The sequence below is a fragment of the Oncorhynchus gorbuscha genome, linkage group LG03, assembly GCF_021184085.1.
Source record: "Oncorhynchus gorbuscha isolate QuinsamMale2020 ecotype Even-year linkage group LG03, OgorEven_v1.0, whole genome shotgun sequence".
In the NCBI taxonomy this organism is placed as follows: Eukaryota; Metazoa; Chordata; class Actinopteri; order Salmoniformes; family Salmonidae; genus Oncorhynchus; species Oncorhynchus gorbuscha.
Window position 1 is genome coordinate 4,091,441 of NC_060175.1, and position 23,702 is coordinate 4,115,142.

Sequence of the window (23,702 nt, forward strand, 5' to 3'; positions counted from 1 at the left end):
GCTAGAGGAGTTAGAGCCCTGTCTATGTTCGTAGATAAGATGAGGGCACCTTTCCAGCTAGGATGGAGTCCATCACTCCTCAGCAGGCCAGGCTTACACATGCAGGTCCTGTTTGTGGGTGAGTCCCAGAAAGAGGGCCAATTATCTACAAATTCTATCTTTTGGGAGGGTCAGAAAAGCAGCGATTGAGTTGTGAGACTCCGAGTAGAGTAAATATTGATCACATTTCCTGTTGTATGATCATATATTTTGATACATTGAATGTTAATATTGTGAAACTATGTTATACATTATTTTTTTTTATTTTTTTAATGTACCTACCTGTTTCAGGAAGTGATGTCACTGAGTACTGCCCCTATATATAGGACCTTCCACCCCCCACCTGGGATATGGATGCCTGATGAAAACGGGTAGAAACATTGTAAATGCATATCACCTGGGAACATGAGCAGCAGTGGTTTTTTCCCTTCCTGTTTTCCGTGAGTTTTGTCGACAACTCCATCTGTGGAAAATACCTGGATGTGTGGAATGTTCTTCAGCTTTTGGACTCTGCTGTAGAGCTCGTCCCTCCCCCTAACATACTGCCCTCAAAGCTCATCACTGAGCTAAGGATCCTGGGACTAAACAGCTCCCTCTGCAACTGGATCCTGGACTTCCTGATGGGCCTCCCCCTCAGGTGGTGAGGGTAGGTAACAACACCTCCCTCTGCAACTGGATCCTGGACTTCCTGATGGGCCGCCCCCCAGGTGGTGAGGGTAGGTAACAACACCTCCCTCTGCAACTGGATCCTGGACTTCCTGACGGGCCGCCCCCCAGGTGGTGAGGGTAGGCAACAACACCTCCCTCTGCAATTGGATCCTGGACTTCCTGATGGGCCGCCCCCCAGGTGGTGAGGGTAGGTAACAATACAGTGTGGTGCCATGATAACATGCTCTCCCTCAAAGTGCTCAAGACAAAGGAGATGATTGTGGACTTCGGGAAAAGAAGGACCAAGCCACGCCTCCATTCTCATCGACATGGCTGTAGTGGAGCAGGTTGGGAGCTTCAAGTTCCTTGGTGTCCACATCACCAAGGAACTATCATGATCCAAACCTACCAAGACAGTCGTGAAGAGGGCACGACAAAGCCTATTCCTCCTCAGGAGACTGAAAAGATTTGCCATGGGTCCTCAGATCCTCAAAGTTCTACAGCTGCACCATTGAGAGCATCCTGACTGGTTGCATCACTGCCTGGTATGGCAACTGCTCGGCCTCCAACCGCAAGCACTACAGAAAGTAGTGTGTACGGCCTAGTACATATCTGGGGCCAAGCTTCCTGCCATCCTGGACCTCTATACCAAGCGGTGTCAGAGGAAGGCCCTAAATATTGCCAAAGACTCCAGCCACCCAAGTCATAGACTGTTCTCTCTGCTACCGCACAGCAAGCGGTACCGGAGCGCCAAGTCTAGGTCCAAAAGGCTTCTTAACAGCTTCTACGCCCAAGCCATAAGACTCCTGAACAGCTAATAAAATGGCTACCCAGACTGTTTGCACCCTCCCACCCCCATGTTTATGCTGCTACTCTCTGTTATTATCTATGCATAGTCACTTTAACTCTACCGACATGTACATATTACATCAACTAATGCACATTGACTCTGCACCGGACTCCCTGAGTATAGCCTCGCTATTGTTATTTTACTGGTCCTCTTTAATTACTTGTTATTTTTCTGTTGTCTTTTTTACTTCAGTTTATTTTAGTAATTACTTTAACACTTTATTTTTCCTGATACTGCATAGTTGGTTAAGGGGCTGTATATAAGCATTTCACTGTAAGGTCTATTACACCTGTTGTATTCAGGCTCATGAGACAAATACAATTTGATTTGATGTTGCGTTTTATATTTTTGTTCAGTTTATTTGTGGTCTTTTTTTTCCAGGTCTTCCTACCGAGAGTCCGTTTGTGGAGCGTCTGAGGGAGTTGGAGAAGGACCAGGAACTGAGTGGGAGCCTGGATCCCCAGGGCATCCCTCTGATCCCCTCTACCCCAGAGGAGATGGACGATATGCTCAAACTCTGCTCTTTCGTACGCTTCAAGATCCCTCAACAGGTAGTCATTGATACATTTCAGTTGGGATTACTCATAGGCCGTGATTCAATCCGATCGCACTTTGTCGGGCAATTGGACTTTTTCAAAACATTTGTTTTCCGCGTTCATGGTAAACGGTGCAAACGTTCGCCTCAATCGAAAAATGAATGTCATGCGCACGATCACGCATATCTACTGCTGACCAGATTGCATCCAGGTCTTAGTTTTGTTGTTGTTGGCGGCTGGTCAACATCTTCAGGATTTAGTCAATAACAACAACAAACCCGGACGACTACTACTAGAACTACTAGAACTACTAGAACTACTAGAACTACTAGAACTACTAGAACTACTAGAACTACTAGAACTACTAGAACTACTAGAACTACTAGAACTAGTAGAACTAGTAGAACCACTAGAACCACTAGAACTAGTAGAACCACTAGAACTAGTAGAACCACTAGAACCACTAGAACCACTAGAACTACTAGAACTACTAGAACTAGTAGAACTAGTAGAACCACTAGAACCACTAGAACTAGTAGAACCACTAGAACCACTAGAACCACTAGAACCACTAGAACTACTAGAACTACTAGAACTACTAGAACTACTAGAACTATTAGAACTAGTAGAACCACTAGAACCACTAGAACCACTAGAACTACTAGAACTACTAGAACTACTAGAACTACTAGAACTAGTAGAACTAGTAGAACCACTAGAACCACTAGAACCACTAGAACCACTAGAACCACTAGAACTACTAGAACTACTAGAACTATTAGAACTAGTAGAACCACTAGAACTACTAGAACTAGTAGAACCACTAGAACTACTAGAACTATTAGAACTAGTAGAACCACTAGAACTACTAGAACTAGTAGAACCACTAGAACTACTAGAACTACTAGAACTACTAGAACTACTAGAACTACTAGAACTATTAGAACTAGTAGAACCACTAGAACCACTAGAACTAGTAGAACCACTAGAACTAGTAGAACCACTAGAACCACTAGAACCACTAGAACTACTAGAACTACTCAAAAGCTTCTCTTCTACTTATTGGCATTCATTTCTTTTTAACGACATTCTACTGCCTGGTTCCTTACAATAACCTTCATTATTCTTTTGCCAGATTCTTCAGGGATTGGTGGATGTTCGAGTCCCAAACAACGACTTCTACAGAGAGTGTGAGGGACTTGGTTATCTCTTTCCTTAGTGAATAGGTATCATCTCTTTCCTTAGTGAATAGCTATTATATCTTTCCTTAGTGAATAGGTATTACATCTTTCCTTAGTGAATAGGTATTCATCTCTTTCCTTAGTGAATAGGTATCATCTCTTTCCTTAGTGAATAGGTATTATATCTTTCCTTAGTGAATAGGTATTATATCTTTCCTTAGTGAATAGGTATTATTATATATTTCCTTAGTGAATAGGTATTATATCTTTCCTTAGTGAATAGGTATTATATCTTTCCTTAGTGAATAGGTATTATATCTTTCCTTAGTGAATAGGTATTATATCTTTCCTTAGTGAATAGGTATTATATCTTTCCTTAGTGAATAGGTATTATATCTTTCCTTAGTGAATAGGTATTATTATATCTTTCCTTAGTGAATAGGTATTATTATATCTTTCCTTAGTGAATAGGTATTATATCTTTCCTTAGTGAATAGGTATTATATCTTTCCTTAGTGAATAGGTATTATATCTTTCCTTAGTGAATAGGTATTATATCTTTCCTTAGTGAATAGGTATTATATCTTTCCTGAGGGACTTGGTTATATCTTTCCTTAGTGAATAGGTATTATATATTTCCTTAGTGAATATGTATTATATCTTTCCTTAGTGAATAGGTATTCATCTCTTTCCTTAGTGAATAGGTATTATATCTTTCCTTAGTGAATAGGTATTATATCTTTCCTTAGTGAATAGGTATTATATCTTTCCTTAGTGAATAGGTATTATATCTTTCCTTAGTGAATAGGTATTCTTATCTTTCCTTAGTGAATAGGTATTCTTATCTTTCCTCAGTGAATAGGTATTATTCTATTTCCTCAGTGAATAGGTATTCTTCTCTTTCCTCAGTGAATAGGTATTCTTCTCTTTCCTCAGTGAATAGGTATTCTTCTATCTTTCCTCAGTGAATAGGTATTCTTCTATCTTTCCTCGGTGAATAGGTATTCTTCTATCTTTCCTCGGTGAATAGGTATTCTTCTATCTTTCCTCGGGGGAATAGGTATTCTTCTATCTTTCCTCGGTGAATAGGTATTCTTCTATCTTTCCTCGGTGAATAGGTATTCTTCTATCTTTCCTCGGTGAATAGGTATTCTTCTATCTTTCCTCGGTGAATAGGTATTCTTCTATCTTTCCTCAGTGAATAGGTAGTCTCCTGTATCTTTCCTCAGTGAATATGTAGTCTCCTGTATCTTTCCTCAGTGAATAGGTTGTCTCCTGTATCTTTCCTCAGTGAATAGGTTGTCTCCTATATCTTTCCTCAGTGAATAGGTATTCTCCTATATCTTTCCTCAGTGAATAGGTATTCTTCTATCTTTCCTCAGTGAATAGGTATTCTTCTATCTTTCCTCAGTGAATAGGTATTCTTCTATCTTTCCTCAGTGAATAGGTATTCTTCTATCTTTCCTCAGTGAATAGGTATTCTTCTGTATCTTTCCTTAGTGTTCATGGAGATCGTAGGAGAGAAGTCCAGACACTCCTTACATGAGAACATGCATCTGATCACAGTCCCAACACAGGTCATCTGGGGGAAGCATGACCAGGTAAGCATCCCAGGAGCGTTGGGTCGTAACCTTTTGCACAATAAAACTGTGGCAGCAATCAACAGTGTATCTTTATTTTATTACAAGTAATTCGAGTAACTGGATGTACATACACTACTTGTACACTCTTAGAAAAAAGGGATTTTGTTTTTGTTTTGAATATAATGTATGTGACTATTTTTAGGTGATTTACTTTTTGTCTTTATAATTGTAATGATTAAAACAGAATAGAAAAAGGGCTATTCGGCTGTCCCCATAGGAGAACCACTTTTTGGTTCCAAGCCTTTAAAAATATATATATATTTATATTTAACCTTTATTTAACTAGACAAGTCAGTTAAGAACAAATTCTTATTTACAATGATGGTCTAGGAACACTGCCTTGTTCAGGGGCAGAACGACAGATTTTTACCTTGTCAGCTCGGGGTTTCGATCCAGCAACCTTTCGGTTACTGGCCCAACACTCTAACCACTAGGCTACCTGCCGTCCCTACACTCTAACCACTAGGCTACCTGCCGTCCCTACACTCTAACCACTAGGCTACCTGCCGTCCCTACACTCTAACCACTAGGCTACCTGCCGTCCCTACACTCTAACCACTAGGCTACCTGCCGTCCCTACACTCTAACCACTAGGCTACCTGCCGTCCCTACACTCTAACCACTAGGCTACCTGCCGTCCCTACACTCTAACCACTAGGCTACCTGCCGCCCCTACACTCTAACCACTAGGCTACCTGCCGTCCCTACACTCTAACCACTAGGCTACCTACCGTCCCTACACTCTAACCACTAGGCTACCTGCCGTCCCTACACTCTAACTACTAGGCTACCTACCGTCCCTACACTCTAACCACTAGGCTACCTACCGTCCCTACACTCTAACCACTAGGCTAACTTTTAAAGTTCTACATAGAACACAAAAAGGGTTATTCAAAGTGTTCTATAGGGACAGCCAAAGAACACGTTTAGGTTCTAGATAGAAAGAGTGTCCCTCTTAATTGGGCTCCCTCCCTCCTCTCCTCTCTTCCTCTATCAGGTGGTGGATGTTTCTGGATCATCTATGCTGAAGGAGGCTGTCTCTGGCTGTCAGGTGGACCTGCTGGACAACTGTGGTCACTCTGTGGTGATGGAGCGCCCTCGCAAGACAGCTCAGCTCATCATGGACTTTATCAATAACCAACACAACACTGGCTCCAACAACAGCAAGAAACTCTCCTGAGAATGACGACCTGGAGCTTAGACTTTATAGTGCCCGTTTCCCGGGCAAAGTTAAACCTAGTCCTAGACAAAGAAGCACTTTCAATGGGGGTTTGATCTCCATTGAACATGCGTTTCAGTCAGGGACGAGGTTTGTCAAGGACTAGGTTCCAGTCAGTGACTAGGTTTCAGTCAGGGTTTCAGGTTTAATTCGGGAATAGATTTAATTTAGGGTTTCAGGTTTCAGTCAGGGACTAGGTTTCAGTCAGGGACTAGGTTTCAGTCAGGGACTAGGTTTCAGTCAGGGACTAGGTTTCAGTCAGGGACTAGGTTTCAGTCAGGGTTTCAGGTTTCAGTCAGGGACTAGGTTTCAGTCAGGGACTAGGTTTCAGTCAGGGACTAGGTTTCAGTCAGGGTTTCAGGTTTAATTCGGGAATAGATTTAATTTAGGGTTTCAGGTTTCAGTCAGGGACTAGGTTTCAGTCAGGGACTAGGTTTCAGTCAGGGTTTCAGGTTTAATTCGGGAATAGATTTCATTTAGGGTTTCAGGTTTCAGTCAGGGACTAGGTTTCAGTCAGGGACTAGGTTTCAGTCAGGGTTTCAGGTTTCAGTCAGGGACTAGGTTTCAGTCAGGGACTAGGTTTCAGTCAGGGACTAGGTTTCAGTCAGGGACTAGGTTTCAGGTTTTTCAAGTCAGGGACTAGGTTTCAGTCAGGGACGAGGTTTGTCAAGGACTAGGTTCCAGTCAGTGAATAGATTTCATTTAGGGTTTCAGGTTTCAGTCAGGGACTAGGTTTCAGTCAGGGACTAGGTTTCAGTCAGGGTTTCAGGTTTCAGTCAGGGACTAGGTTTCAGTCAGGGACTAGGTTTCAGTCAGGGTTTCAGGTTTCAGTCAGGGACTAGGTTTCAGGTTTCAGTCAGGGACTAGGTTTCAGTCAGGGACTAGGTTTCAGTCAGGGACTAGGTTTCAGTCAGGGACTAGGTTTCAGTCAGGGTTTCAGGTTTCAGTCAGGTACTAGGTTTCAGTCAGGGACGAGGTTTGTCAAGGACTAGGTTCCAGTCAGTGACTAGGTTTCAGTCAGGGTTTCAGGTTTAATTCGGGAATAGATTTCATTTAGGGTTTCAGGTTTCAGTCAGGGACTAGGTTTCAGTCAGGGACTAGGTTTCAGTCAGGGACTAGGTTTCAGTCAGGGACTAGGTTTCAGTCAGGGTTTCAGGTTTCAGTCAGGGACTAGGTTTCAGTCAGGGTTTGTCAGGGTTTCAGTAAGTTACTAGGTTTTAGGTTTAATCTGTGTCCAGGAAACTAGCCTACAGTGAGCGTTTATCTGTAAAAAAAATCTAATCTGTAAATGATGTAGTAATATTTTTCTATTCTAGTCCTCAGGGAATGAGCCCATCAACCAGCTGGCTGCGGTTTCATGCTTGAATTTGATTTTAAGGTGAAGGAAGACTGGGATACAATATTGTGACATTGTATTTATTTAGTGATTTAAGGACCTTAATTTCAAATGTTATATTCTTTGTTTAATTGCCAATGTGTTACTAAACTAACTTACATGATTTTGCCAAAACATGATTTTATTTGTGTTACCTCGGAGTCGGTAGTGTCTGAGACTGATCCCGCCTGAAAACACAGGATGTAAAGGAAGACACAAACTCAAATCAAACTACTTCTAGTTGTTGTTAGATTGATTTGTCTCGTTGAAGGTGGTCTACATGGTCTTACTATTATCCACAGACAACATGTTACACCTTGTACATTGGGAACATATTGAAGGAACATTTTTGTCATTGTGTTTTATGATCAAATAAATGTTATTAAAAACAATGGAGCTACAATGATGTACATTTTGTAATATTATTATTATTAACCAAGTACTTTTTCTTCAAGCGCTGCTATACCCTGTTATATGTGATATAACCTGATGGTATCAATGCATGACGATAGAGTATCGATGCAATGAGACACAACAACCAACGCCTGCATATTTTCAAGTTTGCTTTGTTTAGTTTTAGCTGATGCCATGTCGTTAAGTTACACTGAGACAAAAAAATTATTTGTGACACTTGTTATCCTTGTACATGTTAGTGAGTTGTCAATCTACTCAATGTTTTTGCTTGTTCACGTAAAGCACCAAATAAAACTCTTTTCTCATGCTGACATGAAATTCATGGACCAATCACATTGGACTTTGTTGTTTTGGGGCTGGGCATTGATATGGGGTGGAGCTACAGCTGTTTTTGGGACTGAGCCTTGATATGGGGTGGAGCTACAGCTGTTTTTGGGGCTGGGCCTTGACATGGGGTGAGAAAAGCTTAGTGATATTGATTCAAGGGTTAGGAGAAAAGCTTTGAGGAAAGGTTTGGGGGTTCGTTTCAGGTTTCAAGCAACAGTTTAAGGAAGGCCAGTGTTTGGATGAGATAGAATGTGCTCAATTCTTTTCATCATGAAGTGCGTTGGGAGCCACCTTACCCGACACCCTAGACCCACTACAATTTGCATACCGCCCCAACAGATCCACAAACGAAGCAATCTCCATTACACTGCGCTACACCACCCAGATAAGAGGAATAACTATGTAAGAATGCTGTTCATCTACAACAGTTAAGCCTTCAACACCTGAACCCCGCCCTGTGCAACTGGGTACTAGACTTCCTGATGGGCCGACCCCAGGTGGTGAAGGTAGGCAACAACACTTCTGCCACGCTGATCCTCAACACTGGGGCCCCTCAGGGGTGTGTGCTCAGCCCCCCTTCCTGTACTCCCTGTTCACCCACGACTGTGTGGCTAAGCACGTCTCCAACTCAGTCATCAAGTTTGCTGTTGAGACAATAGTGATAGGCCTGATGTGGCTAAGCTTAAAGTTAGAGAGATTGAGATATGAGTCTCCAGCTTCAGTGATTTTTGCATTTCATTCCAGTCATTGGCAGCAGAGAACTGGAAGGAAAGGCGGCCAAAGGGGGAATTGGCTTTGGGGGTGACCAGTGAGATATACCTGCTGGAGAGCGTGCTACGGGTGGATGCTGCTATGGTGACCAGTGAAATATACGTGCGTGTCCTACGGGTGGGTGCTGCTATGGTGACCAGTGAGCTGAGATAAGGCAGGGCTTTACCTAGCAAAGACTTATAGATGACCTGGAGCCAGTGGGTTTGGCGACGAATATGAAGCGAGGGCCAGCCAACGAGAGCGTACAGGTCGCAGTGGTGGGTAGTATATGGGGCTTTGGTGACAAAACGGATGGCACTATGATAGACTGCATCCAATTTGCTGAGTAGAGTGTTGGAGGCTATTTTGTAAATGACATCGCCGAAGTCAAGGATCGGTAGGATAGTCCGTTTTACGAGGGTATGTTTGGCAGCACGAGTGAAGGGTGCTTTGTTGCAATATAGGAAGTCAATTCTAGATTTAATTTTGGATTGGAGATGCTTAATGTGAGTCTGGAAGGAGTTTAGTTTAACCAGACACCTAGGTATTTGTAGTTGTTCACATATTCTAAGTTAGAACTGTCCAGAGTAGTGATGCTGGACGGGCAGGCATATGCAGGCAGCAATCGGTTGAAGAGCATGCATTTTTTAAAATTTATTTTACTTACATTTAAGAACAGTTGGAGGCCACGGAAGGAGAGTTCTATGTGTGTATGTGAGTTGTACGAACTATCATGGTCCAGACGAAGCTCGCCTGGAGGTTAGTTAACACAGTGTCCAAAATGGGCCAGAAGAGTACAGAAAGGTGTCGTCTGCGTAGAGGTGGAGCAGAGACACACCAGCAGCAAGAGCGACATCATTGATGTATACAGAGAAAATGTTAGTAGCCCATGTGCCTCAGCCTAATAATTTGGTCTATTTATCCCTCTTAATTTCACCTACTATTCTGACTTGGTGGTGCACGTGTAGCCTATAACCTGTTTTAGAGAAATGTAATCATTGAATATTGTAAGAGCTTTCCTTGTCTGCTTATATGCACCCTTTATTTATCCTACAGTTCTGACTTGGTGTACAGGGAGAACACTGTAAGAAGGGCCCATGTTCTGAATTCTGTCGCTGTACATTTCAAAAGTGCTAAACAAATAGTTATATTGACTCCGTCCATCCTTACGCTCATTAATGTCTTAATCAAAATCAAGGATTGCCTGTTATCCGCTTGTCGTCCCCTTATGCAATAGCTCGTACATCTCAACTGACGTTAGAAACCACATTTGTTTAAACAAGTCAGCCATATCAGTAATGTTTTTTTAAAGGCATTAAATGGAGCTGAATGAACTGTTTCGCTGCCAGATAAGGCTCCACTGATAACCAGGTGTAGCGGCGGTAAGGATTCCCTTCTTGAAAAGAAAGCTCTGCCTGTTGGGACAGCTTTATGTAGGCCCTAACATTTTGTGGGCACCGTTTGTCACCATTATAGTGCAATTAATGTATTGTTTAGTCTTGTGTTGTATAGTGTCTTTGCCCTACCAAGATTTACATGTTTAAATCGCCACTGAACTTCACTGACATTTTCAACCTCTCCCTGACCGAGTCTGTAATACCAACATGTTTCAAGCAGACCACCATAGTCCCTGAGCCCAAGAATACGAAGGTGACCTGCCTAAATGACTACTGCCCCGTAGCACTCACGTCTGTAGCCATGAAGTGTTTTGAAAGGCTGGTCATGGGTCACATCAACACCATCATCCCAGAAACCCTAGACCCACTCCAATTCGCATAGCGCCCCAACAGATCCATAGATGACACAATCTCTATTACACTCCACACTTCCCTTTCCCACCTGGACAAAAGGAACACCTGTGTGAGAATGCTATTCATTGACTACAGCTCAGCGTTCAACACCATAGTGCCCACAAAGCTCATCACTAAGCTAAGGACCCTGAGACCAAAGACCTCCCTCTGCAACTGGATCCTGGACTTCCTGACGGTCCGCCCCCAGGTGGTAAGGTTAGGCAACAACACATCTGCCACGCTGATCCTCACCACTGGGGCCCCTCAGGGGGACGTGCTCAGTCCCCTCCTGTACTCCCTGTTCACCCACAGCTGCGTGGCCAAGCGAGACTCCAACACCCTCATTAAGTTTGCTGATGACACAACAGTGGTAGGCCTGATTACCGACAACGATGAGACAGCCTATAGGGAGGAGGTCAGAGACCTGGCAGTGTGGTGCCAGGATAACAACCTCTCCCTCAACGATGAGACAGCCTATAGGGAGGAGGTCAGAGATCTGGCAGTGTGGTGCCAGGATAACAACCTCTCCCTCAACGATGAGACAGCCTATAGGGAGGAGGTCAGAGACCTGGCAGTGTGGTGCCAGGACAACACCCTTTCCCTCAATATGAGCAAGACAAAGGAGATGATTGTGGACTACAGGAAAAGGAGGACTGAGCACGTCCCATTCTCATCGACGGGGCTGTAGTGGAGCAGGTCGAGAGCTTCAAGTTCCAAGTTCCACATCACCAACGAACTATCATGGTCCAAACACACCAAGACAGACATGAAGAGGGCACGATAACACCTTTTCCCCCTCAGGATACTGAAAAGATTTGGCATGGGTCCCCAGATCCTCATAAGGTTCTACAGCTGCACCATCGAGAGCATCCTGACCGGTTGCATCACCACCTGGTATGGTAACTGCTCTGCCTCCGATCGTACGGTGCTACAGAGGGTAGTGCGTTTGGCCCAGTACATCACTGGGGCCAAGTGTAACGGATGTGAAATGACTAGCTAGTTAGCGGTGTTCGCGCTAAATAGCGTTTCAATCGGTGACGTCACTTGTCTGAGACCTTGAAGTAGTAGTTCCCCTTGCTCTGCAAGGGCCGCAGCTTTTGTGGAGCGATGGGTAACAATGCTTCGTGGGTGACTGTTGTTGATGTGTGCAGAGGGTCCCTGGTTCGTGCCCGGCTATGGGCGAGGGGACGGTCTAAAGTTATACTGTTACACAAGCTCCCTGCCATCAAGGACCTCTACACCAGGCGGTGTCAGAGGAAGGCCCTTAAAATTGTCAAAGACTCCAGCCACCCAAGTCATAGACCGTTCTCTCTGCTACCGCATGGCAAGCGGTACCGGAGCACCAAGTCTAGGTCCAAAAGACTCCTTAACAGCTTCTACCCCCAAGCTGAACAATTAATAATGTATATTGAACCCCACCCTTTGTTTTTACACTGCTGCTACTCGCTGTTTATTATCTATGCATCGTCAATTTTCCCCTACCTATATGTACAAATTACCTCGACTAACCTGTACCCCAGCACATTGACTCAGCACCGGTTTCCCCTGTTTGACTTTTGCTTTCAAAAACATCTCAAACAAAACATGTCAAATGAACTATTGCTATTAAATTCTACCATGCAAATACACTGTGCATTATAGGGAAATAATGCACGCTATAATATATAACATATAAAATATATTATATAAAAATCAGAACGGAGTATTCAAAAACGACAATTCGTTCCGACATTTCTTGATTCATTTTTTAATTTGCATTTTTATTATGTGTGTATTTGTTTGACATTGTACTGCATTGATAGAAGCTAGTAACATAAGCATTTCGCTGCACCCGCTATGACATATGCTAAACTGTGTATGCGACCAAGAAGCTTTGTTTTGTGTTATTGCATCATTGTTTCGCTAGGTGGCGACACTTGATTTTAGCAAGAGTACTCGGCGCTTCTGTTCTCGTTGGGAAAAACTCAATTGGATCACCTCGTGTCCTATATACACTCTCTCCTCGCCTCCTTCTCAAAACCGTGCTCCTACACCTGCATTGCTTGCTGTTTGGGGATTTAGGCTGGGTTTCTATACAGCACTTTGATATATCAGCTGATGTAAGAAGGACTATATAAATACATTTGATTTGATAATCCATAGGATGAGAAAGCTTGCATGTATAATTCACTTTTGTATATTATCTACTTCACTTGCTTTGGCAACGTTAACATATTTTTCTCCATGTCAATAAAGCCCCTTGAATTGAAAGCCCGAAGTCCCGCCCCTCTGACCTTCTTATCCAATGGGGTTTAAGAGGGAGGAGTTAATTTAAGTTCTACCGCTGTTTACAAAAATGTACATGTTCTGCGCATGCGTAGCTTCAGGACAAGCACGTTTTGTCAGTCACGTTGGGTCAAGCACTTATCAACAGGCAAGTTTATTATTACATTTACATTTGGTTAAAGTGGATTCAGCAGCAACAGGTTGACGCAGTTGGTGAGTGTATAAAGTACAGTAAACGATTCTGTCATCAAGAACCAATATAATATTTCAGATATTTAGCTAGGCCCATGTCAAACCTCAGTAGTTGGCTAGTTAGCTGAGCTGCTAGCTAACGTTAGCCTCATCAGATCCAGGTTTCTGCAACAGCGAACTGTGCATAACGTTCAATCATTATTACCTACACGTTGCAATGCATTGAATCGCCAACTTGTATATCACCTTTGATAGTGACTTAACGTTACATTGTCAGACCATAGTAGTTTTAACGGTACTGCTACTTTTTGTTTTGTTTTGAAGGACACCCGACGCTCGTAGCCAAATAGAATGCGGCGCGCAGACATACAGGACGAACCTGCGACTTATGAGCGACTTGTGTACAAAAACACATCCGTTTACCACTATATGAGGATCTCCCTGTAAGTGTCACCAAAACTTGATCAAAGTTTTTTTTTCCCCCATTTGATGCTAAATGTTTATTTTTCAATTGACTTCCTGCCTCTTTTCCCGAGGCCCTATAGTTTTTATCTGATCTGGTCACGTGGTCAGGAACAACTCCTTTCCCCGAGTAGAGTACACACTAGACAAACAACTGTGAGGTGGCATTGGTGTTCACAACTCACTTTCAAACTACTCTGTGCTGTGTGTGCATTTCGAACCCTGCAGTAAGGATTCACAAAGATTTGATTTGAACTCATAGTAAACACGTTAATTCATGACCTCTTGAACCCTTTCCTCCTCAGAGTGTTGGAGAATGAAAGCACCAGACTCAGTGCAGCCCAAGTGAAGCAGCTCATCGTCTCTGGCCTCAGGGACCTGTATGGAGAGGTAAAGTGAAGCTAGGCCGGACTGGATCCGAACTGAAATGAAACAGAACAAATCCATATGGATTAGAGCTGGACAATCAAAATGATCATATCAGTCTTGATGGTATTTTTGTATGTATTTGAATAACTGGGGCAGCTAGCGGTGTATATTTCATTCATTCAGATCTAGGATGTGTTATTGTAGTGTTCCCTTTATTTTTTTGAGCAGTGTATATATTTATTTGATCAAAAATGCACGTTCTCCTGTGTTGGATAGCGATCGCTGTTGCCTAACTGTAAAATGTGCCTGACTTTATAAAGGATTCATCTCTATCTAGCTACAGAAATAAGACTGATCCTGCTTGTGTTGCCTGTTTGTTTAATATCCTAATAATTCCATGAGCACCCAAGCAAAAACAACGTCTGATAAACAATTGAACAAATGTCTGTTTTTAATCTTGTGCTGTATTTACATGTTTTTTCTCTCTCCCTGTTAGAACAGCGCCTGGTATTACTTATAATTTATTTAGTGTTTACGCTGTTCCAAATTGTCCCCCCCAAAAAAATCACATTTCTAAACTTTTTCTTGATCTCGTTATTGTTATTATTATGATAAGTGATGTTAATTATCATTTTGTAAGCTTTAGTATAGCAGCCTTGTATAACCACCATCGAACTGTAGGCCGAAGAGCACATCCTGTTTCCATCTTAATACTGTAATTTTATTATATATATTTTACCTTTATTTTACGAGGCAAGTCAGTTAAGAACAAATTCTTATTTTCAATGACGGCCTGGGAACAGTGGGTTAACTGCCTTGTTCAGGGGCAGAACGACAGATTTGTAACTTGTCAGCTCGGGGGTTTGAAATTGCAACCTTCCGGTGACAAGTCCAACGCTCTAACCACTAGGCTACCCTGCTGGTGACTAGTCCAACGCTCTAACCACTAGGCTACCCTGTGGCCTATATTTCAGATCTTATATGGGCTACTGTATCAGTCAACCAATCGTTCATGTCATAACACACAGCATACGAGTCATTCGGGATTTGAAATGCAATCAAGCGTTTGTTTTAAAATAACACCCTTTGAATACACCGTTGCATGTCGGCATGCGACTGTGTTTAGTCTTTGCTGTAACCCCCCCCCCCCTTTAGAAAACAACTGACTGCAGACTCTGGTATTTAGTGTTTACATTGTGCCAAGTAGTCAGACACATTGTTGTAATCTAACAGCACCTGTTTGACATAATATGAACCTTCTTCCTTACCTTTTTTCTTCATCGCCAGTGTTTTCCACAACTAGTCACATTTATTACAAACATCTGACTTCCCCTTTTACCTCAATCAAACATTCCCCCCGTTTCGAGTTTATTTGCATCTGCATCTATTTTGTTGTCGCGTGTTTTAGAGTTTGTTATAACCAGTTTATGATAGGCTATAGGTCAGGCCATATTGGTCACATGCATTCCATGCTTACATGTGTCACGTAAAGAGGAAGGGTTAAGGGAATAGGGAAGGTTTGTCCTAAACAAATGAGGGATTTCGGTAACAGAACTTTAAAGGTCAGAAATTATTTTTGCGGGTTCAGCAACACTGAAAGCATAATACAAGCTCGGTGCATATAGTTGATTTAAACACAGGATGTCTATATATGGAGAAATACAAAATTAACATTTTGACCAATTGATTGGTCGAAACAACCGATGACTCTCGGTCGACCAATAATTTATTTTAGTCAGGGACAACCCTTTTTTTATTTCCTGCGCTTTTGTTATCATTTCCACACTGCCACGACAGGCTGGATGATATTGGCAAAACATCTAGGCCTAGTTATAATTGAACTGTTTAAATAATGGAAAGAGAATGAATATTGTAATTCTATAGTTGGAATATAGTGGGCAGAACCTTCAATACATTGTGGTTTGCCATGATAATGAATGAATAAGCCAGAGAGGAAATGTTGACAGGGTAGGAACCAAAGTGTTGGTCAGTGTTTCCGGGTATTTTATTAGGATCCCCATTAGCAGGAGCTACTCTTCCTGGGGACCATACAAAACATTACACAATGCAGAAGATTAATAGACAAAAACAGCTCAAGGACAGAACATCAACAGGTGACCCTAATTAAATATTGCATTAAACATTCTCTTGCTTCATGTAGCTAGCTAGCTAACATATTCATACTTTGCCTATTCCAACAGTATTTAGAAGATACCGTTGCACAAACAACATGCTGATCGAGGCCGACACCAGCACTGGCACCAGGCTGTATTAGCTAGCTAGACTCTTAGTACATTTAGCTAACTAGCTAGCCAACTAACTAGCGATATAGCATTAGCGGCTAACAAGATTTATTTTAGCCACAACTTAGTATGAAAAGACAAATTAGCTGCTTGGTGGAAAGCAGCATGTCACCAATATGTTGTTGCATCTGTCTGACCATGCCGACAGAGAGAACCACAAAAAATTGCGTGTGACTCCGCGGTCTAACAACTAGTGATGGGAAACCAAGGCTTTCTGAAGGCTTCGGTGCTTACACCAAATTGTGGCGTAACTTCATTATCTGTTCAGTGCACATTACTGACATCTGCTGGTCAACAATATATCAGCGTGCGATTATCAGATAAATATAATTTTCTCCCCCATCTGTTTGCTTCAAAACTCCGTAGCGGAGTTGAAGTCGTTGGCTTTAGGAGCCTATAATTAGTTGGAATCTCAGGTTCTCATCTTACACCATTCTTCCCTTTTTTTGCCATCAAGTTTACTCTATAATAAAAAACTGAGTCTATGGCATTATTTAGGATGCTTAAGATAAAAGTTTATACTAAATAAAACAAGTTATTAGAACAACACTGCAGAAAGTAACAATAACAGTAACAATAACAATTTTCAAAACAGTGGGCCTACAACAGGATTCGACCTCATACCCTCATGTCTCTGAATGTCCCATAGAATAGGGAACTAATCTGCTAAACTACCGGTCATGTGAAACGTTATGTACAACATTTTAAATATATTTGTAATCGCGGTGTCCAGTAGAGGTAGGCGTTTGGAAAGCAGCTCGGAATCGAAGAGAGCATCGGAAACAACGGCAAAATAAGTTGGGTCTATCGTTTTGCAACACACGGTCTGAAACAGGACGTGATCAAACGAAGCTTCCCGACATCATTGACGACGTTGTCCTGACAAAGTGATACAAGCATCGGCACACTGCTTCGAAGTTTGCTGCTTAGCGATTTCGCCGCATGCCTCGGGGCTCCGGTATCAAACGTATCGTCACTACGAACAACTGTTCTCTCCTTGAGTGACGGGGAGCAGGGCTTGGAGTGGCAGGCGGTATGCAGGAGAAATACGGTATCGATCCGGGTTAAAGTAAACCATTCCAAACACACTTAACCAAATCCATTACAACCGGAGCATAAAGACGGCAGGGGAATAAAATAGTAGTAGTGTACTGAATGTTGTTGAAGTCGGAAGTTTACATACACTTGCGTTGGAGTCATTGACTTTGTTTTTCAACCACTCCACAAGTTTCTTGTTAACAAACTATAGTTTTGACAAGTCTGTTAGGACATCTACTTTGTGCATGTGTAACCGGTGTGAAATGGCTAGCTAGTTAGCGGTGGTGTGCACTAATAGCGTTTCAATCGAGTGACGTCACTCGCTCTGAGACCTTGAAGTAGTTGTTCCCCTTACTCTGCATGGGCCGTGGCTTTTGTGGCGCGATGGGTAACGATGCTTCGTGGGTGACTGTTGTTGATGTGTGCAGAGGATCCCTGGCTCGAGCCCAGGTAGGGGCGAGGAGAGGGATGGAAGCTATACTGTTACACATGACACAAGTAATTTTTCTAACAATTGTTTACAGACAGGTTATTTAACTTATAATTCACTGTATAACAATTCTAGTGGGTCAGAAGTTTACACTAAGTTGACTGTGCCTTTAAACAGCTTGGAAAATTCCAGAAAATGATGTCATGGCTTTAGAAGCTGGCTTTAGGCTAACTGACATAATTTGAGTCAATTGGAGGTGGACCTGTGGATGTATTTCAAGGCCTACCTTCAAACTCAGTGCCTATTTGCTTGACATCATGTGAAAATCTAAAGAAATCAGCCAAGACCTCAGAAAAATAATTGTAGACCTCCACAAGTCTGGTTCATCCTTGGGAGCAATTTCCAAATGCCTGAAGGTACCACTTTCATCTGTACAAACAATAGTACGCAAGTATAAACACCATCGGATCATGCAGCCGTCATACCGCTCAGGAAAGAGACGCGTTCTGTCTCCTAGAGATGAACGTACTTTGGTGCGAAAAGTGCAAATCAATCCCAGAACAGCAGCAATGGACCTTGTGAAGATGCTGGAGGAAACAGGTACAAAAGTATCTATATCGACATTAACCTGAAAGGCCGCTCAGCAAGGAAGAAGCCACTGCTCCAGGAGGGACTGGTGCACTTCACAAAATAGATGGCTTCATGAGGGAGGAAAATTATGTGGATATATTATATAATAATATATGCCATTTAGCAGACGCTTTTATCCAAAGCGACTTACAGTCATGTGTGCATACATTCTACGTATGGGTGGTCCCGGGGATCGAACCCACTACCCTGGCGTTACAAGCGCCATGCTCTACCAACATATTGAAGCAACATCTCAAGACTTCAGGAAGTTAAAGCTTGGTCGCAAATGGGTCTTCCAAATGAACAATGACCCCAAGCATACTTCCAATGTTGTGCCAAAATGGCTTAAGGACAACAAAGTCAAGGTATTGGAGTGGCCATCACAAAGCCCTGACCTCAATCCTATAGAAAATTTGCAGGCAGAACTGAAAAAGCGTGTGCGAGCAAGGAGGCCTACAAACCTGACTCAGCTACACCAGCTCTGTCAGGAGGAATGGGCCAAAATTCACCCAACTTGTTGTGGGAAGCTTATGGAAAGCAACCCAATACGTTTGATCTAAGTTGAACAATTTAACAGCAATGCTACCAAATACTAATTGAGTGTATGTAAACTTCTGACCCACTGGGAATGTGATGCAAGAAATAAAATCTGAAATAAATTATTCTCTCTACTATTATTCTGGCATTTCACATTCTTAAAATAAAGTGGAGATCCTAACTGACCTAAGACAGAGATCCGCGTCTCACAAAGATACGGTGGTTGGAACCAAAAATCTCCATGTCCATTGCTCGTGTTTCTTGGCCCAAGCAAGTCTCTTCTTATTGATGTCCTTTAGTAGTAGTCTGCTTTAGTATTCATTGTCACAGAGAGCAGTGAGCAGGAAATGGAAAACTTGCTGGTCTGAGGGGAGGGTGTCTTATTGACCATATTTTCTATGATTCTTTGGATCGCTGTAGCAACCTGATATGACAATGAATGTTAATATAAACTTAACAAAATAAGCTAAATGTAGTTGTATGCCGCAATTTGACCATGAAGGCCTGATTCACGCAGTCTCCTCTGAACAGTTGATGTTGAGATGTGTCTGTTACTTGAACGTTGATAGATGTAATGTACAGAGTGCCTCTCATTACTCTGTATTCCTCATGTCAAGGGGATTGAGGTTGTTCTTCATATTACATCGCTATTTGCAGCACTTTATTCGTTGCTATCTTCCGTTTCCATTGATTTAAGAGTTGTTAATGTCCCATTCCAGTCTCTCTCACTGGACACTTAATCCTTGTTCGCATTTAGCCTGGGGGTGGGGTTATTTCTAGTTGATTAGCCTGGGGGTGGGGTTATTTCTAGTTGATTAGCCTGGGGGTGGGGTTATTTCTAGTTGATTAGCCTGGGGTTATTTCTAGTTGATTAGCCTGGGGTTATTTCTAGTTGATTAGCCTGGGGGTGGGGTTATTTCTAGTTGATTAGCCTGGGGGTGGGGTTATTTCTAGTTGATTAGCCTGGGGTTATTTCTAGTTGATTAGCCTGGGGTTATTTCTAGTTGATTAGCCTGGGGGTGGGGTTATTTTTAGTTGATTAGCCTGGGGGTGGGGTTATTCAAGCTCACTTTGGAATTCCCTTAGTATAGTCTGAGCTGAAAACATCGATTAACATTCTTTTGGTCAACTTCTGTCCTCTGTTTTAGGTTGGAGGTGCCTTCCCTTTTGATCTGTTGAAGTTTGATGAGAGCACACTAACAGGCGTGCTCCGTGTGTACAACAGGTAACATATTTACATTTAACATTTAAGTCATTTAGCAGACGCTCTTATCCAGAGCGACTTACAAATTGGTGCATTCACCTTATGGCATCCAGTGGAACAGTCACTTTACAATAGTGCATCTAAATCTTAAATGGGGGGGGTGAAAAGGATTACTTATCCTATCCTAGGTATTCCTTAAAGTGGTGGGGTTTCAGGTGTCTCCGAAAGGTGGTGATTGACTCCGCTGTCCTGGCGTCGTGAGGGAGTTTGTTCCACCATTGGGGGGCCAGAGCAGCGAACAGTTTTGACTGGGCTGAGCGGGAACTGTACTTCCTCAGTGGTAGGGAGGCGAGCAGGCCAGAGGTGGATGAACGCAGTGCCCTTGTTTGGGTGTAGGGCCTGATCAGAGCCTGGATGTACTGAGGTGCCGTTCCCCTCACAGCTCCGTAGGCAAGCACCATGGTCTTGTAGCGGATGCGAGCTTCAACTGGAAGCCAGTGGAGAGAGCGGAGGAGCGGGGTGACGTGAGAGAACTTGGGAAGGTTGAACACCAGACGGGCTGCGGCGTTCTGGATGAGTTGTAGGGGTTTAATGGCACAGGCAGGGAGCCCAGCCAACAGCGAGTTGCAGTAATCCAGACGGGAGATGACAAGTGCCTGGATTAGGACCTGCGCTGCTTCCTGTGTGAGGCAGGGTTGTACTCTGCGGATGTTGTAGAGCATGAACCTACAGGAACGGGCCACTGCCTTGATGTTAGTTGAGAACGACAGGGTGTTGTCCAGGATCACGCCAAGGTTCTTAGCGCTCTGGGAGGAGGACACAATGGAGTTGTCAACCGTGATGGCGAGATCATGGAACGGGCAGTCCTTCCCCGGGAGGAAGAGCAGCTCCGTCTTGCCGAGGTTCAACTTGAGGTGGTGATCCGTCATCCACACTGATATGTCTGCCAGACATGCAGAGATGCGATTCGCCACCTGGTCATCAGAAGGGGGAAAGGAGAAGATTAATTGTGTGTCGTCTGCATAGCAATGATAGGAGAGACCATGTGAGGTTATGACAGAGCCAAGTGACTTGGTGTATAGCGAGAATAGGAGAGGTCCTAGAACAGAGCCTTGGGGGACACCAGTGGTGAGAGCGCGTGGTGAGGTGACAGATTCTCGCCACGCCACCTGGTAGGAGCGACCTGTCAGGTAGGACGCAATCCAAGCGTGGGCCGCGCCGGAGATGCCCAACTCGGAGAAGGTGGAGAGGAGGATCTGATGGTTCATAGTATCGAAGGCAGCCGATAGGTCTAGAAGGATGAGAGCAGAGGAGAGAGAGTTAGCTTTAGCAGTGCGGAGCGCCTCCGTGATACAGAGGAGAGCAGTCTCAGTTGAATGACTAGTCTTGAAACCTGACTGATTTGGATCAAGAAGGTCATGCAGAGAGAGATAGCGGGAGAGCTGGCCAAGGACGGCACGTTCAAGAGTTTTGGAGAGAAAAGAAAGAAGGGATACTGGTCTGTAATTGTTGACATCGGAGGGATCGAGTGTAGGTTTTTTCAGAAGGGGTGCAACTCTCGCTCTCTTGAAGACGGAAGGGACGTAGCCAGCGGTCAGGGATGAGTTGATGAGCGAGGTGAGGTAAGGGAGAAGGTCTCCGGAAATGGTCTGGAGAAGAGAGGAGGGGATATGGTCAAGCGGGCAGGTTGTTGGGCGGCCGGCCGTCACAAGACGCGAGATTTCATCTGGAGAGAGAGGGGAGAAAGAGGTCAGAGCACAGGGTAGGGCAGTGTGAGCAGAACCAGCGGTGCCGTTTGACTTAGCAAACGAGGATCGGATGTCGTCGACCTTCTTTTCAAAATGGTTGACGAAGTCATCTGCAGAGAGGGAGGGGGGGGGGATTCAGGAGGGAGGAGAAGGTGGCAAAGAGCTTCCTAGGGTTAGAGGCAGATGCTTGGAATTTAGAGTGGTAGAAAATGGCTTTAGCAGCAGAGACAGAGGAGGAAAATGTAGAGAGGAGGGAGTGAAAGGATGCCAGGTCCGCAGAGAGGCGAGTTTTCCTCCATTTCCGCTCGGCTGCCCGGAGCCCTGTAACTAACTGGCCGTATACATTTACCCCCGCATGCAAGTCTTGGGCAAAATTCTGCAGGCTATCCCGGTAGTCAGTTGAACAGTGTTTCCTCTGACATGTTGGTGCGGCTGGCTTCCGGGTTAAGCAGGTGGGTGTTAAGGTGGACGCATGACTCCACCTTCGCCTCCCGAGCCCGTTACGTAGCTGCAGTGATGAGAAGAGATCAAAATTCAGGGAGAAAATACAAAAAATACATCAAAATAACCAATAGGAGGGTAGCTCTCCAGGAACAGGCTTGGAGTTAACCAATAGGAGGGTAGCTCTCCAGGAACAGGGTTGGAGTTAACCTATAGGAGGGTAGCTCTCCAGGAACAGGGTTGGAGTTAAAACCTACAGGAGGGTAGCTCTCCAGGAACAGGGTTGGAGTTAACCTACAGGAGGGTAGCTCTTCAGGAACAGGGTTGGAGTTAACCTATAGGAGGGTAGCTCTCCAGGAACAGGGTTGGAGTTAAAACCTACAGGATGGTAGCTCTTCAGGAACAGGGTTGGAGTTAACCTACAGGAGGGTAGCTCTTCAGGAACAGGGTTGGAGTTAAAACCTACAGGAGGGTAGCTCTCCAGGAACAGGGTTGGAGTTAAAACCTACAGGATGGTAGCTCTTCAGGAACAGGGTTGGAGTTAACCTATAGGAGGGTAGCTCTTCAGGAACAGGGTTGGAGTTAACCTATAGGAGGGTAGCTCTCCAGGAACAGGGTTGGAGTTAACCTATAGGAGGGTGGCTCTTCAGGAACAGGGTTGGAGTTAACCTATAGGAGGGTGGCTCTTCAGGAACAGGGTTGGAGTTAACCAATAGGAGGGTATCTCTCCAGGAACAGGGTTGGAGTTAACCTATAGGAGGGTATCTCTCCAGGAACAGGGTTGGAGTTAACCTATAGGAGGGTATCTCTCCAGGAACAGGGTTGGAGTTAACCTACAGGAGGGTAGCTCTCCAGGAACAGGGTTGGAGTTAAAACCTACAGGATGGTAGCTCTTCAGGAACAGGGTTGGAGTTAACCTATAGGAGGGTAGCTCTCCAGGAATAGGGTTGGAGATTCCTTCTTTAGAGGATGTGACTGGGTCTGTTTTGTTTCTTTCAGTGGTCTGGTGAAGTTGTGGAGTGCCCTGACACTGTTGGGATTCTATCAGAATGAACTGTGCTTTTGCAGAGTTACTCAGGTAAACTACTGACTGCCTATTAATTCGAATTGACCAAACCCTGCTGCGTAATGTAAACATCTGTATCAAAACTAAACCCCCCCCCCCCTCCTAGGTATCACCTTTCCTGTTAACTCTGTCTGGGAATAGTCGTGAGCTGGAGCTGGACTGAGCAGAGCTGTTGGTTCTTGAATCAACACAGTGACCCATAACACTGTGAAGACAAAACAATACCTAGAATGAACTTCATTTTC

At 43.8% G+C, this 23,702-nt stretch overlaps 2 protein-coding genes across 52 annotated transcripts in view; both read left to right on the forward strand.

The window, feature by feature from the left end:
• LOC124024517 (monoacylglycerol lipase ABHD6-like) overlaps positions 1-8,216 on the forward strand; it is a 51,081-nt gene extending 42,865 nt beyond the window's left edge. For 2 of the 50 annotated variants that reach the window (XM_046338447.1, XM_046338440.1), the window contains exons 6-10: positions 1,919-2,088; positions 3,209-3,263; positions 4,755-4,855; positions 5,895-6,188; positions 7,057-8,216. In XM_046338447.1, coding sequence (XP_046194403.1) covers positions 1,919-2,088; positions 3,209-3,263; positions 4,755-4,855; positions 5,895-6,077 — 509 coding nt within the window. In that variant the 3' untranslated portion in view covers positions 6,078-6,188; positions 7,057-8,216. The other 48 variants (XR_006837049.1, XR_006837047.1, XR_006837041.1 and 45 more) reach the window with 48 other exon arrangements.
• Positions 8,217-13,104: 4,888 nt separating this feature from the next.
• rpp14 (ribonuclease P/MRP 14 subunit) lies at positions 13,105-23,671 on the forward strand. Of its 2 annotated transcripts, none has more exons than XM_046338541.1 (6): positions 13,105-13,185; positions 13,554-13,672; positions 13,997-14,081; positions 20,147-20,223; positions 23,391-23,469; positions 23,564-23,671. In XM_046338541.1, the coding sequence occupies exons 2-6, from the start codon at positions 13,581-13,583 to the stop codon at positions 23,618-23,620; spliced, it is 390 nt and encodes a 129-aa protein (XP_046194497.1). In that variant the 5' UTR covers positions 13,105-13,185; positions 13,554-13,580; the 3' UTR covers positions 23,621-23,671. The 2 variants fall into 2 exon arrangements, with proteins under 2 accessions (XP_046194497.1, XP_046194496.1); XM_046338540.1 differs by having other exon boundaries at positions 13,133-13,250.
• Positions 23,672-23,702: the final 31 nt, after the last annotated feature.

Excerpts from the sequence above, each read along its gene's own strand:
- rpp14 (XM_046338541.1), top strand. The coding sequence starts at position 13,581 with ATGCGGCGCGCAGACATACAGGACGAACCTGCGACTTATGAGCGACTT. Across the intron at positions 13,673-13,996 it reads CACTATATGAGGATCTCCCT|AGTGTTGGAGAATGAAAGCA; the intron begins GTAAGTGTCACC and ends TTTCCTCCTCAG. Across the intron at positions 14,082-20,146 it reads TCAGGGACCTGTATGGAGAG|GTTGGAGGTGCCTTCCCTTT; the intron begins GTAAAGTGAAGC and ends CCTCTGTTTTAG.